The 16,897-nt window shown below is 37.0% G+C and overlaps 1 protein-coding gene across 3 annotated transcripts in view; it reads right to left on the bottom strand.

Annotated features, from left to right (window-relative positions):
* The window catches only part of DOK6 (docking protein 6), a 395,012-nt gene that overhangs the window by 235,232 nt on the left and 142,883 nt on the right, over positions 1-16,897 (bottom strand). For 2 of the 3 annotated variants that reach the window (XM_045006143.1, XM_045006142.1), the window contains exon 2: positions 8,850-8,957. In XM_045006143.1, the coding sequence (XP_044862078.1) occupies positions 8,850-8,957 (108 nt within the window). Of the gene's footprint in view, positions 1-7,454; positions 7,585-8,849; positions 8,958-16,897 lie in introns of those variants that run through there. The other variant, XM_045006144.1, reaches the window with a different exon arrangement.

Genomic DNA, 16,897 nt, shown 5'->3' with positions numbered 1-16,897 from the left:
AAAGGCAACCAATGTATGCATTTACAATCATTATAGTTGCTATGTATAAGAAATTAATCATATTATATTACTTGTGTGTATATTACTATGGTATATACGAAAGCTGCAACAGTCAATTGGGTAAAAGATATAGAAGGTTTTTATATCAAGCATTTTACATTACAATATATGAAGCAGCACAAAGAAGATAAAAAGATTCTGCCTTTCAGAATTCTGTACTAATTTCATTTAGAAGTTTTCTGAAAAAGAAGAGGATATTCTGTATTAGAAACCCAAAAGATACTGAGACGTGGGTCCGCTGAGAAAGGAAGCACATGGTGGTTTGAGAAAAGTGAGTGAAAGACTCTGGAATGAAAGTACAACTCCTTGTCTGGGATTTCTGCATTTTTTTTAATTTGACCTTTCTAGTATTTATTGTTCCCAAACTTCTTTTTATTGTTTCTATTGCATCTGCTTTCAAAATTAAATGAAATTTATTAGCTGATTATATGAAAATTCTTTTAGCTTAATTGTCATGGGGGATACATTTGTTTAGAATATCTGTTATGACAATTATCTACAGCTACATTTTCAATCCTAATGCATTTTTAATAGCATTCTTCATCAGCCAGTGATTTGAATTTCAAATTTCCTTCTATGAAGTAGTAAAAATTAGAGACAATTTCTATAGCAATATTCATAATAAATTGTTCTTTTTTTATTTACTCTAGAAGGACTCTCTTGCAGTAAACATACCAAATGCTTGAATGAGCCTTTTAATATGCATAAGGCTTGTTATATTTAGTCTCTACTACCACAGAGAGTGAAAGTGACAATAAACCTAAATGTCTCCCCCAGCATCATATTCAACCTTAATGTGTTTGGATCTAATGTTTGTACCTGTTTGCTGTTAAGGACATTTCTTGTTCGCATTCCCATTTGAGAATCCTATACTCATTCCATGATTCACCTAACAAAATGCAATGTAGCTTTAAAGGGGGTCATTGCAGTTAAAACTCATACATGCTTAAAAAACAAAAATTCCTTACTAGTGTTACTGATAGTATGTTAGATGGTTAAGTTTGAAATAGACTCTCTGGTCCCAAGTCAGGCACCCAGAAAACAAGTCACACATAATTAGTGATACCTGTGAAAAGTTTAGGTTAAAAATTGCTTGAATGGAACTTTGTGGCAGGAGCAGAGATAGGATCTAATTCTCCAGGCAGTATTCAACTGCCTTAACAATGAGACAATCTTTTCTCTTCATGCAATAATTCTATTTCATTTCCAATTGTGCAAAAAATGATTAAAGGTTCTTAAAGACAACAGCCTATTTAGTACAAAAGCAAACTAATCATGACTATGATCATATTTCTCTCTCTCACTCTTTTTTATTTTATTTTTTTAAGAAATTCCTCTGACTATATAAAAATCAGATACAGTAGTCTGGCCACCTAGGCCATCTGACTTCTTATTATTGAGACCTAATTGTTTTATATGAAAGCACTTGGTGAGACAACTTTCCTTTTCTGCATACATTTTTTTATCTAACTGTCCTGTCTACCTTACAATTAATTCAAAATAAAATCCCCAATCCTTCAAACAATTCCACACAAGAGTAGATTCCACACAAGAGTAATCATGTACAACATTCAGGCCTAAATTTGTAAGAGTTCAGTCAGGTCTCTACTCTTCAGTTAGCATGTTAGAATGGTGCTCTCTCAATTACACTGTAGAGGGGAGAAAACAATTGTATTGCTTTAATACACTATTAGTTGAAGGGGATTTCATTGTGTTAGTTTATATTCTGCCCTTTGATGTACTGAAACTCTATTAACAGCTTTATTACTGCACAGTTCCAATTATATTTTGTAATTTGCTTTTTGGTACACAGAATGCCTGTTTTGAACAATGACATTATTCAGATAGCTGTATATTTAAAAGGGGGCTGATAATTATTGTAAATTTTATGGTTTGGTGTGCAGAACACTCAGTATATTAGGTTATTCTGCAAACAATTACTCACTTAAATGAGGTTCACTTTAATCAGTTACCATTTCCAAGGCAGCTATCTCCTGACTAATATATATTTTCATCTTTCCACAACCTCCAAATAAAGTTAGTAAAGATGGTTTCTCATCTCGCAGTTTAACTACAACATTTTCAAAACACAGGACTAAAGTGGGAGGGAAGAAGCAGGTGAGATTTTCGAGTGCTTAAGACCCATTTTCAATAATGACTTACACCCAGATTTTTAAAAGCATTTGGGCATTGCAATGCTCAGCATTGCAACACCTAAGTGTCATCTACAAAAATAAATTAGGCACTTAAGGCTAGATTTTTAAAAGATCTTTAGGTGCCAAATCTCCATTGTAAAGAAAATTCTGGTACTTAAATACATTTGAGAATCTGCCTTTTAAACTCCTAAATCAGCAAGGTGGTCAGGAATGCAATCCCATGCTCTGGGAGTCCATAAACCTCCAACTGTCAGAAGCTATGCCTGGACGAGAGTGGATGGATCACTCAAAATTGCCCTGTTCTGTTCATTCCCTCTGAAGCATCTGGCACTAGCCACTGTCAGAAGACAGGATACTGGGATAGATGGAACATTGATCTAATCCAGTATGGCCATTCTTATGTTCTTAGGCACTTTTGAAGACTTTACTCAAGAGCTGAAGTTTCCACAACCTTAGTACACTTCAGAGGGACATTTTGAAAACCACAGATGCATCTGAGTAAGTCTATCAGCCTAAGAATGAAAAGGTTTATAAAAGTAATCATCATATTAATCGCTCTTTAGAGATATTTGTTTAGGAATTTAAAAAAACAATCAACCACATTTTCAAAAAAAAAAGTAGACAATTATCTTTCTATATTTGTGATGCTATTGTTTATGGTGGATCAGTATTACTGTAAGAAATCTCTCTTTTGATAGTGTCCAAAATAATTATTTTGGAGAGGTAACTTTATGAAGTTTGGTCAAGATTTACAAAACTGATTAGTGATTAGAAATTGAGACAACTTAAAGGGACTTAATCTTTAGAGGGAAGCTATTTAGTTCTCTTTGAGAATTCGCATTAACAGGTAAAGTGAAAAATGAACTTGACCAGATGATATAATTAAGTTCATATATCAAGGTATGGGCTAACAGGATGGCAACTGTAACAAAACCAAACAATCACATTCATGATTTGATGGATCCAGAGGTTTTAAGATAAGAAAACATGAGCACTATTCATTACAACAGTTGAGGAAGACATGGTCTAGACTTCAAAATGAAAGAGAATTTTCAGGCTTGGATATGAGCCAAGGTTTTTAGTTAAGGCTGACAATATAGAAAGAGCAAAACCCAGAATTTCCAATCCTTCTTTTGGTGGATATATATTTAAGCAACTTCCCTCTGAAATTGCAGCCAACCATTGTTATTAATATTCATAATAATCAACAACAATAATAATAATTTCCCAAACTTTTGAGGTTCTAAATGAGGCAGACATAACTGCTGATTGGCATCAAACATAAGCAACAACATAATAAAATACTGAAATATTCTGCAATATGCCAATGAAAAGAAATTGGACTTGAATATGAATACATTCCAGATTGTATTAATGAGATCAGTTATTTGGGAAGTATGTTTAGGGAAGATAGTTAAGTCCCAGGCATACTGCGAAGAGCAACAAAAGGATCTCTCAAAATTAGGTGACTGGGCAACAAAATGGCAAATTAAATTCAATGCTGATAAATGCAAACATAATCCCAACTATACATATAAAATGATGGGTTCTAAATTAGCTGTTAACACTCAAGAAAGAGATCGTGGAGTCATTATGGATAGTTCTCTGAAAACATCCACTCAATGTAGAGCAGCAGTCAAAACAGCGAACAGAATGTTGGGCATCATTAAGAACGAGATTGATAATAAGACAGAAAATATCATATTGACTATATAAATCCATGGTACGCCCACATCTTGAATACTGCATGCAGATGTGGTCATCCCATCTCAAAAAAGATATATTGGAATTGGAAAACATTCCAAAAAGGGCAACAAAAATTATTAGGGGTATGGAACGGCTTCCGAATGTGGAAAGATTAATAAGACTGGGACTTTTCAGCTTGGAAAAGAGATGACTAAGGGAGGATATGATTGAGGTCTATAAAATCATGACTGGTGTAGAGAAAATAAATAAGGAAGTGCTATTTAATCCTTCTCATAACACAAGAACTAGGGGTCACTAAATGAAATTAATAGGCAGCAGGTTTAAAACAAACAAAAGGAAGTATTTCTTCACACAGTGCACAGTCAACCTGTGGAATTCTTTCCAGAGGATGTTGTGAAGGCCAAGACTATAACAGGATTCAAAAAAGAACTAGATAAATTCATGGAGGATCGGTCCATTAATGGTTATTAGCATGGATGGGCAGGGATGGTGTCCCTAGCCTCTGTTTGCCAGAAGCTGGGAATGAGCAGCAGGGAATAGATCATTTGATGATTACCTGTTTTGTTCATTCATTCTGGGGCACCTGGCATTGGCCACTGTCAGAAGACAGGATGCTGGGCTAGATGGACCTCACCCAGTATGGCTGTTCTTATGTTCTAAAAAGGATGATGGACAGAGGAGAGGTAATTGTGCAAATAGAAAGAGCCTAAAAATGGAGGCCTAAAATTCACATCTTAAAACAAACAAACAAAAAATCACTCAATTTTCACAAATAAATGATCAAATTACAATGTCATCTGAGGACAGTACCAACTGTCAAAGGATGACTGCAAGAAAAATGCCTTAGGGAATTTAAATTTGTCAGGGAACCACTTGTTCAGAAATACTTTGATATTAACAAAGAGCCTAAAATCAGTGCAAGATCACCTGGACTGGGGACTATTGTTCTCCAAGACAACTGTCCAGTGGCGAATAGATCCTAAGCACTGATTTAAACACAACAGAAGTATGCTCAGATTAAAAACAAATGCTGACAATGTTGTGCATTGTTGGGAGCTGTTTCATAAATATATTAATAGGAAGAAATCAGCTGAGGGAAGACATGCCATAAACCACTAGAAACCATATTAAAGAAACCACTGTTCTAAGTACCACCTAAAATTCAGGAAGTGATCAAGAAATTGCAAAAGCTTCCTTAACTATGAAACATAGGCTTAGTAAGGAGCTCTTTATGTCAGTATGATTTAAAGAACAACTATAAATAGTGACAGCAAGGAACTGCAGGAAAAAGACACTGAAGTAAATATAATTCATGTGCTACTTGTTTTGAAAAAGTTTGGTAAGACCAGCTGAAAAAATACAAAATGACCTGTTTTTACAAGAAATTGAGAGATTAAACCTAGACAGATGACAGACAGGAAAAACCACCACCACCACCAGTTATCAAGCACAAAAGCATATTGGGACTAGAGATGAAATTTCTGCACAAAGGACATTGTGTCATAATATAATACAGCATGAGTTAAGAAATGCTAAGCATAATCAACAATGCACCTGTGGGTACTGAGAAATATAAGAACAGAGTCTAAAATGTCGCAATCTGGACAGTTGTGCATGCTGCCATCAAAGATAAGGTATCCATGGGTGAAATATGCACTCAGTAAAGGAATCAGAATGCAAAATAACCTCTGAAATTACATGATATTCCCAGTTGCCCTTGGTCTGCAGTTGGTGCAGATCTATTTGAATTAAATGGGAAAGATTACCATTGAGTAGCAGATCATTCTATTTTTTCTTGAAATTGAGTAGTTGCACAACATGTTGCATTTCATAATTTGTTCCTGCTGGGTTTCTAGATGAGTTAATAACAAATACTGACATTAAATTTGTGAGATTCACTTTATCCTTTTTATATATACACACATCAGTTCAAGCACATCACCTCAAGCCCTTACTACACAATCAAAATGAGTTAGCAGAAGTTTGTCCAAATAGCAAAAATTCAAAAGGATCCATATTTAGCATTGTTAGACTGCTACAGTGCAACTGACAATACTTTATTAAAATCTCAAGTATAGAGACAAAGAAAAAAACCTTACAGTTAACATCTTAATTCTTGAGCCAAAGACAATTAATCGTGTATTGGCTACAAAAGAATTATGTGCCAAGAAAGTAGAACCGAAGAAATACCAAAACAAGAATAGAGCACCTAGCAAATGGGATCCTGGTCTAGTGAGGACTTCTGCACACTATGGCAATACAAATAATAAATAAGAATACTAACTAAACAATTATCACAGCTGCAGAGAGAGCAATAAACTCCAACAGAAAATGACTGGTAATCTGTAAAAGTAATATCTATACCAGTCACACCAAGATCAAAACCATTCCAAGGAGTCAGTCTGACACAAGGAACAGAAGATGTCTAAACAAATCCAAGAAAGAAAGAAACCATGTTGTCCCACTCGACTACTTGCCATTGAGCTCTTCTTAATGAGCTGCTAGTGCCTCATGGAAGCTTTCTGAAATGTTGTTGTGGATAAGAAGTAACTAACTCCTGACTGCTTATGGTGTGTAATGATTTCATGACAATTTTTACAAAGTGGGGATGTCATCCTGGTGACCTGATTAAATTTTTCCTTAGATAATTATATTCCACATGCCTAAAATTCCACCACTCATGGAAACAGGACAAGATATTATTCTCCACATCCTGTCCTACGGGACTATACTATTTTGTTGCACTGTTAAATGGTTGCCCAATTAGATAATTGTTTCTTCTATAAAATATATGGCTGAAAAATCAGCTTTAAAAGTACTTTTGGAGCTGTTTGGATGAAAGGTACCATCTAAATATTAGTCATTTGTATCTGTTTTTTTAAATCTTATCCTGCTTTCTTTATTAATAAAGACATTTTCAAGTAAAAGAGATCTTTGCTTCTGAAGAGTTTGTCTACTCCTGCTCCTTATTTCCCTATCTGGAGATGTAATTTTATTGCGACATCACAACTGTTTTCTATGCAAGTCATTCTTGATGTCAGTTGTGAGCCATTTGTGGATATTTAATGGAAATAAATTGAATATCAAGTACATAAAGGGATATAGAGGAATCACGTTAGTGCAGTAAAATGAACAACAGTGGACATAATTGTCTCTGATTAATGAAGGGCTAGCAATGTCATTTTTAGATATGAAAAACTACAATGTTACTAAAAGAGAATTTAAATAGGCAATAATAGCAGCCCAGGTGTATGTTCTACGTCTCCAATTCAAACTGTCCCACTTGCATTTTAAAGAGGAGGAGGACTATTTTTGCTTGGTGGGGACTTGGTACATCTAAGAATGAGAATACTAGACCGGTGACTTGCAAATTCCTTACACAGCTCTGATCCTAACCCACAACATCATTGTTATACGAGTATTGGGCCTCTCATTAACAGAGACTTCCACTAATGCCAAATTATTTGTGTGTTGGGGGGAGGAGGAGGGGATGGTGAACAAATATCCACTAGGAAATAGTAGGTGACCCACCTGATCTGTTTCCCTTGTGACAGGTGCCAAAAGGTGGACCCAGTTCATCAGAACTGAAATGTGAATTTGTCCTTCTGTGATGGAAAGCACAAGACTGGGATCTCAGGAGATCTGGATTTTTACTCCTGAGTCGTTCATGGTCTCACTGTACAACCTTGGGTAAGTTGCCTCTGTGCTTCAGTTTGACCAGCTGTGAGCTAATGAGGTAATGTCTAACTGTGAGGTAATGTCTAATTCAGGGGTAGGCAACCTATGGCTCGCGTGCCGAAAGCGGCACGCAAGCTGATTTTCAGTGGCACTCACACTGCCCGGGTCCTGGCCATCAGTCTGGGGGGCTCTGCATTTTAATTTAATTTTAAATGAAACTTCTTAAACATTTTATAAACCTTATTTACTTTACATACAACAATAGTTTAGTTATATATTATAGATTTATAGAAAGAGACCTTCTAAAAACGTTAAAATGTATTATTGGCACACAAAACCTTATATGAGAGTGAATAAATGAAGACTCGGCACAACACTCCTGAAAGGTTGCCGACACCTGGTCTAATTTATAGAGCTGTTGTGAGGTTAAATCCAAATGTTTATCCTGCCCTTTGAGATCCCTGGATGGAAGATGGTTATAGAAATGTGGATTAGTCTAGACAGGATTTGGTCCTGCCATGAGGGCAGGCGACTGGACTTGATGACCTCTCGAGGTCCCTTCCAGCCCTAGAATCTATGAATCTATAAATGCAAAATATTATGTCATTTTATTATTACATCACTGCTGCACCACTTGGTGAGTTAATGACAGTATCTGGAGGGAAAGGAAAGGAAAGCCCTTTCTCAAATATCTTGGGTTCCTCCACAGAACTGATTGTGACAAATAGAGAGCAATAAGGAGCTCATTCAATCAAGACTGCCAATTTAGTAATAATGCTGATTTTTTCTCACAAAAAAAAATCCCCACTGTGAAATACCCTGTAAACCTTGCAATCGTCTATAAAAATTATGTTTAATATTCCAACAGTGTTGATCTCACTAGAACTTACAACTGGTACATTTAGCATCTTCTGAAATTGATTTGATGTTTAATTTATAATTGTTAATATTTGACATAAACATTCTTGTACAAATCTTTAGTAAATTCAGTGTCATGTTTTCAAGGAAAACTACATTAATGTAGAGATCAGATACTTATATCAAAGAGAATAAATTTATTTTGTCTATCTGGACAGAAACATAAAGGCCTGATTCTTCAACATTGACATCAATAGAAATTTTACCATTGACTTCAGTGATCTCAGGATGACACCATTCAGCTTGGTCATGCTATCTTCTTCCAGAATTTACATATCAGAAGCACCTTATGCCCAAGTAGATGTGCACTTGTGGGAGTGCATGACCTACCTTATGAAAATTTCTGAAATATGCTGCTTTTTCATCTGGAAATTTTTCTAGCCTTCTGGGTCCTTTACTAGAAGCCTTCTTGAAAACCAACCAGCATCGCCTGAAAATCTGCAAACAAAATGAAGGAACTCTATTATTCTCTCTTTCTTATGTAAGCTCATTAACATTAGAGTCTTAAATTATATGGTTCAGCTGATCCATGGGAAGAAATTCCCATAAAACAGCCCTCAGTTTAAAGACATTAAGAGTACCCTTACTGGGTCAGACAACTGGTCTATCTAGCCCAGCATCCTGTCTTCTGCCCTCTCGTTCAGGCCCAGCTTCTGACAGTTTGGGGGTTTATGGACTCCCAGAGCACGAGATTCCTGACCACCTTGTCTAACAGCCATTAATGGACCTATCTTCCCTGAACTTATCTAATTGTTTTTGAACCTAGTTATACTTTTCGCCGTCACAATATCCTATGGTAATGAGAAACACATATTGGCTGCATTATGTGAAGAAGTACTTTGTTATGTTTATTTTAAATTTGCTGCCAATTAATTTCATCGGGTGACCCCTACTTCTTGTGTTTATGTGAAGGGGTAAACAACATTTCCCTATTCACTTTCTCCACACTATTCATGATTTAATAGACCTCTATCATATTCCTCCTCAGTTGTCTCTTTTCCAAGCTGAATTGTCACAGTCTTTGAATCTTTCCTCTAATGGAAGCTAATATTTTTTGTTGACCTCCTCTGCACCTATTCTAATGCTAACGTATCTTTTTTGAGATGGGACAACCAGAACTGCACGCAGTATTCAGTACAATGCATTTATATTGTGGCATTATGGTATTATTATGACCCTTTCCCCTATCTCCAGTTATTGATCCATGAAAGGACTTTCCCTCTTATCCCATGACTACTTATTTTGATTAAGAGCCTATGGTGAGGAACTTCATCAAAGACTTTCTGAAAGTACAATACACTATATCAACTGGATCACCCCTTTCCACATTCTTGTTGACTCCCTCAAAGAATTTCAATAGGGAAGCATGATTTCCTTTTACAAAAGCCACGCTGACTTCCTCAACATACCATGTTCATCTAAGCGTCTGATCATTTTGATCTTTACTCTAGTTTCTACCATTTTGCCTGGTACTGAAGTTAGGTTTACAGGCCTGTAACTGCTAGGATTGCCTTTGGAGCCTTTTATAAAAATTGGTTTTGCATTAGCTACCCTCCAGTCATCTGTAACAGAGACTGATTTAAGCAATAGGTTACAAACCACAGTTCTGCAGTTTCATATTTGAGTTCCTTCAGAACTCTGGGTAAATACAGTCCGGTCCTGGTATTTTATTGCTATTTAATTTATCAATCTGTTCCAAATTGTCCTCTATTAATACTTCAGTCTGGGACAGTTATTCAGATTTGTCACCTAAAAAGAGTGGCTCAGCTGTGGGGCTCTCTCCAGTATCTTCTGGAACGAAGACTGATGCAAAGAATTCATTTAGCTTCTCTGCAATTACCTCGTTTTCCTTGAGTGCTCCTTTAGCACCCTAATTGTCCAGTGGCCCAACTGACTCTTTGGCAGGGTTACTGCTTCTGATGTACTTAAGAAAATTGCTGTTAGAATTTGAAGAGCAAGTAGATAAGGACATAGACACTTTCTTAGCCTGTTTCTGTACTGTTACACTTAACTTGCCAGAATTTATGCTCCTTTCCATCTTCCTCACTAAGATTTGACTTCCAATTTTGAAAGGATGCCTATTTGCTACTAACAGCCTTTTTACTCTGCTGCTTAGCCACAATGGCATGTTTTTGGTACTCTGTTTCATTTTTTGGTTTTTTATTTGGGGTATATATTTATAGGCACTCATCCCTAGTGACTAGAAGGCTGTGTCCGATCCTGCTAGGATCCAAGCACTGTAGTCAATGAGAGTAGAGGATCCTCATTAACTCTCAAGAGACCCTTGATACATAGCAGGATTGGACCCTTCCTGTATCCTCATTTACAAGTATAAATGAGAGAGTCCTACCTTGTTAAACACATACACATGCTCATTCAAATACAGTACAGGGATAGGAGCCACCACTGTGGGGTGAGTGAGGGTCAGGCTTGCTGTCCAAACCCCTCAGCCCTCCAGGGCCTCCCCTCCCACATAAGCCGGGATTAGGGCTGCAGTGCCCGGGAGGAGGGTGCTGCTGTGGGTGATCAGCACCTCCTCAGCAGTTTAGCGTACCCATCGAATCAGGAGGCCACCTCCATCTCTGTTTTAAATAGATCTAAAGTGAAATCCTGGCTCCATTGAAGTCAATGGCAAAATTGCCATTAACTTCACCATAACCAAGATTTAACCCCCAGTATTTAAAAGTGTATATAAAAATCCTTGATACCTAAGGGTATAAAGAACTATGTAGGTGCTAAGTATTAGAAAAAAATTTGTTACAGTATTTCTGTTTCCAGACAAAACATAGAGCAGTAATGCAACTTCTGAACTTCAAAAAATCTTCAGACTACGTTATGAATGAAACTCAAATCAGTATTTTTTTTCTATTCTATTTAAGAAGCAAACACATTATGCAAAAATAAAAAAGTAATATTGCCAAGGACTTGTAATTTAATTATTTTTATAGCTTTCCAAAACATTTCCATTGTTATTATGATTATTTATTTCTATTATCAACCTAGATCAGTACCTCAAGATGCTGGACACTGAGCATGTACATAGTAAAAGGCAGCCCTTGCCCCAAAGAGCTGACAATTTTTGGGCATATCTCCACTTGGACAATCAGGAAAATTGATCCAAATTAACTAAAGATGGAATTTAAAGTGGATTAGTTAAACCCCTGTGGCCTTCATTTATTTAATTCACTTCCAAAGTGAATTAAACTAAACCGGAATAAGGCTACTTTAATTCTCAATGAGAGTGTCCACACAAGAGTTTAATGCAGTTTAACTAATCCACTTTAAATTCACATTTTTAATTAATTTGGATTTATTTTCCTGAGTGTGCCGTCCACCCTTTATCTCTTCCTCTCCACCCCACAGACAAACCCTGAGTTTATGACAAGATATAACAGGCAAATGAATGAGAGAAAGGAAGGCGCAGGAAAGTCAGGATAAGAGCTATATGTTTATGTAATTTTGCCACCGACTGACTGTGTGAACAATGTCTAGGTAGAGTACATATTTTCAAGGTTTTAAAAATATTTTTCCCTTATATTTTCTAGAGCTTCACTCTATTTCATAGTTAGATTTTAATTTCCTAAATTTATAGAAGCCAAATGAGAATATTTAAACTGAATTAGCCCTTTACTATGGGCCAAGTTTTGCAAGTCCTGGGATGCAGGTAAAGCAATGAGGAAACAGAAAAAAAAGTACTCATTTGTTCAACAAGACCCTTGAGTATTTACAAACTAATATACATATGTATATCTTTACAAATTTATATTTTGTATCCTGGGCAGCAGTGACTCTGAAACAGATGTGGGAATCATGGTGCAAAGCTGTGGTCAGAAAGGCTAATATAATCCTTTGATGTATAAACAGGGGAATATCAAGGAGGAGTAGGGAAGTTATATTAACTCTGAATTTGGCATTGGTGCAACTACTAACAGGTGGATCAAACAGTAAATTGTCCTGAATGCAGACACTATCAGGCGCGTGTGGAGTTTGCTGTAGAAGCAATTGTAGAAGCTATTCAAAATGATCTCAGTGTAGGAATCAAGTTTAAATTAATATACTGTAGTAAAATCATGGCAATGGGATGCAATCAATATCTCAAATGAATGCTAGACATGCAATAAATCAAATGTTCTCTTTTAATAAACCTCTCATAGTACTTCAGTGTCACTTTGTGTTTAGTTAAGAAAACATTAAGACAAAAGAAGAAATTATTGGCTCTTAGTCTTAGAATTAGTCTGCAAGTATATTTCTTATCACAAGACAAGAGAGGTTGCTGGTTCTTCTGTTCAGGTTTGGAAAGTGACAACTGTGCTTCTGAAAGTGGGAATGCTATCTAACCTATGAGGAAAGCAACGTACCATCATATCCCTTCATATCCTGTAGTGTAATGTCATTTCTTCATGTACCCTCTTCATTAGACAGTACTTCCTGAAATGATGTGTCAGCAGTGGATGTGTTCACTGAAACAGTAACATCACCTCTGCAAATTCAATCTCCTGGTAATAATGTTACAACATGGCAAATCTCCACATATGCAAGTTAAAGTGGATACACAGAGAAATAGAGTATTTTTTCCCCTTCACAGCACTGAATGCAACAGTGCTGTGCTCTCTGATGCTTTTTTGCTCTCATGTTTGCTCACCAGATGACTGCCCGATCTCCAGTAATGAGAATCTCATCAGTGCTGTCTCGCAGGGATGCAAGTCTTCTCAGGTTCTACCTATATGCTTTTTCAATCCATCCCACCTCTTTTAAGGTCAGTCTTTTCTCCGAGATTCTTTACACCCTGTAATGGTAAAATGGGCAATTGTCTCTTCCACTTTAGGGTTGGCATGAAACTTCCCATTTTGATGATCTACCCTTAAAGATTAATGGGATCAGTGCTCTGACAGATGGGTCTGAAGGAGAATACAGTTCAACCTACAGAAAACCGCACCATATGTTCTATATTTTCAATACAGTGGATTTTAAACACACTCTCAATTAGTTTTGTCCTTCGTGGATACTTTACAGGTGACCTCAAACTGAGAAAGAGGAAACAAAAAAGATGACAGCAAGAGCAGTAGCAGTAGACTGTGCTGACTATGACAAAATATTTTTTCCTGTCTTATGCCATGGTTATGTGGGATAGGATCCAAAGCATCAGCTATATCCTGCACAGCAGAAGTGCTCCAGATGGTTAATTTGGCTGGCCTCCAATTAAATAAGGAGTCAAATTTTCCCTCACTGTGAGGAATTTGCATTACTTTGTAGATGAAAATCACCGGAAGCTAGTCCAAGCTGTCGGCCACTGTGGGGAAAAAAGCAGAGTTTCACATCTTCTTTGCTTGAATTTCAGACTGTGTTACTTGCTGAGTTTTTGTAGATGCTGCAGAAGCTTTGCACTACAACTTGTGAGCTAAATTGGTGAAGTTCAGCAAAAAGGCTTTGGGCCCCCATTAATGAAGACTGCCAATACTGCCACTCAAAAGGTCTCAGTGACAACTATCCTTAAGAGAGACATGGTGGGTGAGATAATATCTAGTATTGGACCAATTTCTGTTAGTGAAAGATACAAGCTTTTGAGCTACAGGGAGGTCTTCTTCAAGTCTAGGAAAGGTACTTGGTGTCATAGCTAAATACAAGGTGGAATAGATTGTTTTGCATATGTAGTTAATATATACTGTAAAAGACCATTCAACATGAAGTGACCAGTTAACACTTCTGCAGTGAGGACAGAAAAGGGTCGTTAGTGGGTTAGAGATTGTTGTACTAAGCCATAAATCTAGTGTCTTTTTTGATCCATGTTTTTTTAGTGTCTAGCAAACTTATGAATTTAAGCTCCCAGCCTCATCTTTTGAAAGTGTTGTGCAGGTTTCCTTTTAGGATGACGACTGAGAGGTCAAATATAAAGTGATCATTTTGTGAAAAGTGCTCACCCACAGGTGTCATAAACAGATAGTTAAGGGTTAAAGTCTGTTTTACCTGTAAAGGGTTAACATGCAGTACTTGGTGACCACCTGACCAGAGGACCAATCAGAGACGAGATAATTTCAAATCTCTGTGGAGGGAAGCCTTTGGCTGTGTTCTTTGTGAGAACTCTTTTGAATCTAAAAGAGACCAGTCATGTCTCCAAGTTCTCCTGGAGTAGTTTCTACTAATTAATAGTGAGTATTAATTAGAAAGGCGAATTAGTCTTATGATTTGATTTCTATATTTGCAATTGTGTGTTTGCTAAAGGAAATTCTTTATTCCTGTTTGCTGTTACTTTGCTTTCACTGAGAAAGAAAGGGGGAGAGGGGATTCTCTCCAGAGATTGATAAGGTTATACCCTATGAGTGTCCAGCTTGGGCTCATAGAGATTCTGTATTTTCTTTTTGTTCTCTTAATAAATTCTTTTCTTTTCTTTGGACTTGGTTAATTCCTTCTTCTGTGGAAATTCAGGGGAAGGTGAGGGGGGAAGAGACAGTTCCTCCTGGGTTTGATTCAAGCAGTTTGAATCAGGTATCTCTCTCCTAGGAAAAGGAAGGGGGGAGGAAGCAGGGGGAATGGTTTGTTTCTCCTGGGTGTAAGAACTCCATGGATTTGGGGCCAGGACAACAGGTAATATGGTGTTTTTGTCTTATTATTTTTCTCTGTGAGTTCATTTGAGAGCATAGGGATTGTCTGGTTTCACCCAAAACACTGCAAACAATTATCTTTAAGGAAACCCTCATTAGGCCTCTGCATGAGGTTAGGCCCTGAAATGCTTTAAATACATTCACTGGAGCAGACTTCAGAAGCCAGAAGGATTCTCCTGTAACTGTAGTAGATCCACCTCCCAGCAAAGCAGTAGCTAGGTTGATGAAAGGATTCTTCCATAGACCTAGCACTGTCTACATGGGACTTAGGTCAGCTTAACATCATCTCTCAGGGGTGTGGATTTTTCACATCTCTAAGCAACATAGCTAAGTCGATCTAATTTTCTAGTGTAGACCAGCCCTTATGCTCCTTTGGCTTCCTATTTGTTCATGGGTAGCTTAAGGTGTGGATTTTGACCTACAATGTTCTAAATGGTTTGGAATCTGGGTACTGGAGTGATCACCTCAATTTGTGTGATACCTTCACATTTGTGATCAGTGGAAACTAGTAGTCCTCATGTTTAAAAGGGAGATGGCTGGTGGCAGGATATTTCATGTGAGGGTCCTTGACTGTGGAAATGATTCCACCTTGATCTGCCATTTCCAGAATATACTCACTATCAGGAATATTTGTTGACATTTACCTTTGCTCTTTTGCAACTGTTTAGAAACAGGAAGAGGGATTGGAATAATGCAAATGCTGGATGAGGATGCTTAATTCATAGGTTATTTTTATGGAAGGAGCAGACATGATGCAGCACGTCTATATATTTTGAAGTTTTATACTTTCTGGACCAGGTTCTAAGAAAATACATTCAGAGCTGGAGTAAATGTGTGCAATTCCATTTACTTCAATAGAGTTTCCTCCATTTTCACCAGAAGAGTTTGGGCCTAAAATTTGTAAAAGCATTCGAGGTATGGGTAGATAAACATGAATGAATAAAAATAATATGTGCAGTAGCACAGAGATTAATGCATAGCAAGTGAATGCTTTCTTTACTTAAGACACCTTATTGTCATACAGAAGCCCACTTAATTGTTCAGGAAAAGTTGGATATTCTTTTATCCCTGGCCTAGTTTTAGATATCATTGGCTAGTAATCAAAGCTTTTGAAATTCTGTGGGAGTTCACAACTAATGTTGGTAGCAATTGTGAAAGAGATCAGTGTCAGATGTTTAACAATAGGAGAAATATAACTGCATGCGATTTTGCCTATATCATATTTAGTGTTACCTGTAAGAATGTATGTCCCTGCTTTTAGCATAGGTGGCTGTCTCCTCAGTGTGCTGGCTTGTCTGAATCCCATTCTTAATGTCTAACTCTCTCCATGTATTGTACAGGGAGCTTGGGCAACTAGTGCTGGGCTTGGGATTCCACTAAGTGACAGGGTGCCTAAACACTAGGCACTGTGATGTTTGAAGTGCTTTTTTTGGATCTAGCCCCCAATGCCTAAGGAAAATGCCAAAAGTAGTTTAGATTGTAGGTAAACACAGACAAACTCAAAACACTGCACTAACATGCTCTATGTCTAACTGCATATTATAGTTTTTCCATGTGGAAATTCCAGAGGGGTTAGCAGCTTGACACAAAATGTTTTTTAAGCACATGACACTGTCCTCCTCCTCCTATTTAGTACCATAATTACAAGGGCCATCATACACTGTCCAATGCAAATCTCAAATGATCGGCACTGAAGCATGGAAATATGCATGGTTCCTTCTATGTGACAGCAGTGTATTTTTTAAATAATGCCCTTTTCTTCTCAGATTGATTTGATTT

The sequence above is a fragment of the Mauremys mutica genome, chromosome 2, assembly GCF_020497125.1.
Source record: "Mauremys mutica isolate MM-2020 ecotype Southern chromosome 2, ASM2049712v1, whole genome shotgun sequence".
In the NCBI taxonomy this organism is placed as follows: Eukaryota; Metazoa; Chordata; order Testudines; family Geoemydidae; genus Mauremys; species Mauremys mutica.
Note: the sequence above shows the minus strand (reverse complement) of the source record. Positions and strands in the feature narration are given on the sequence as shown.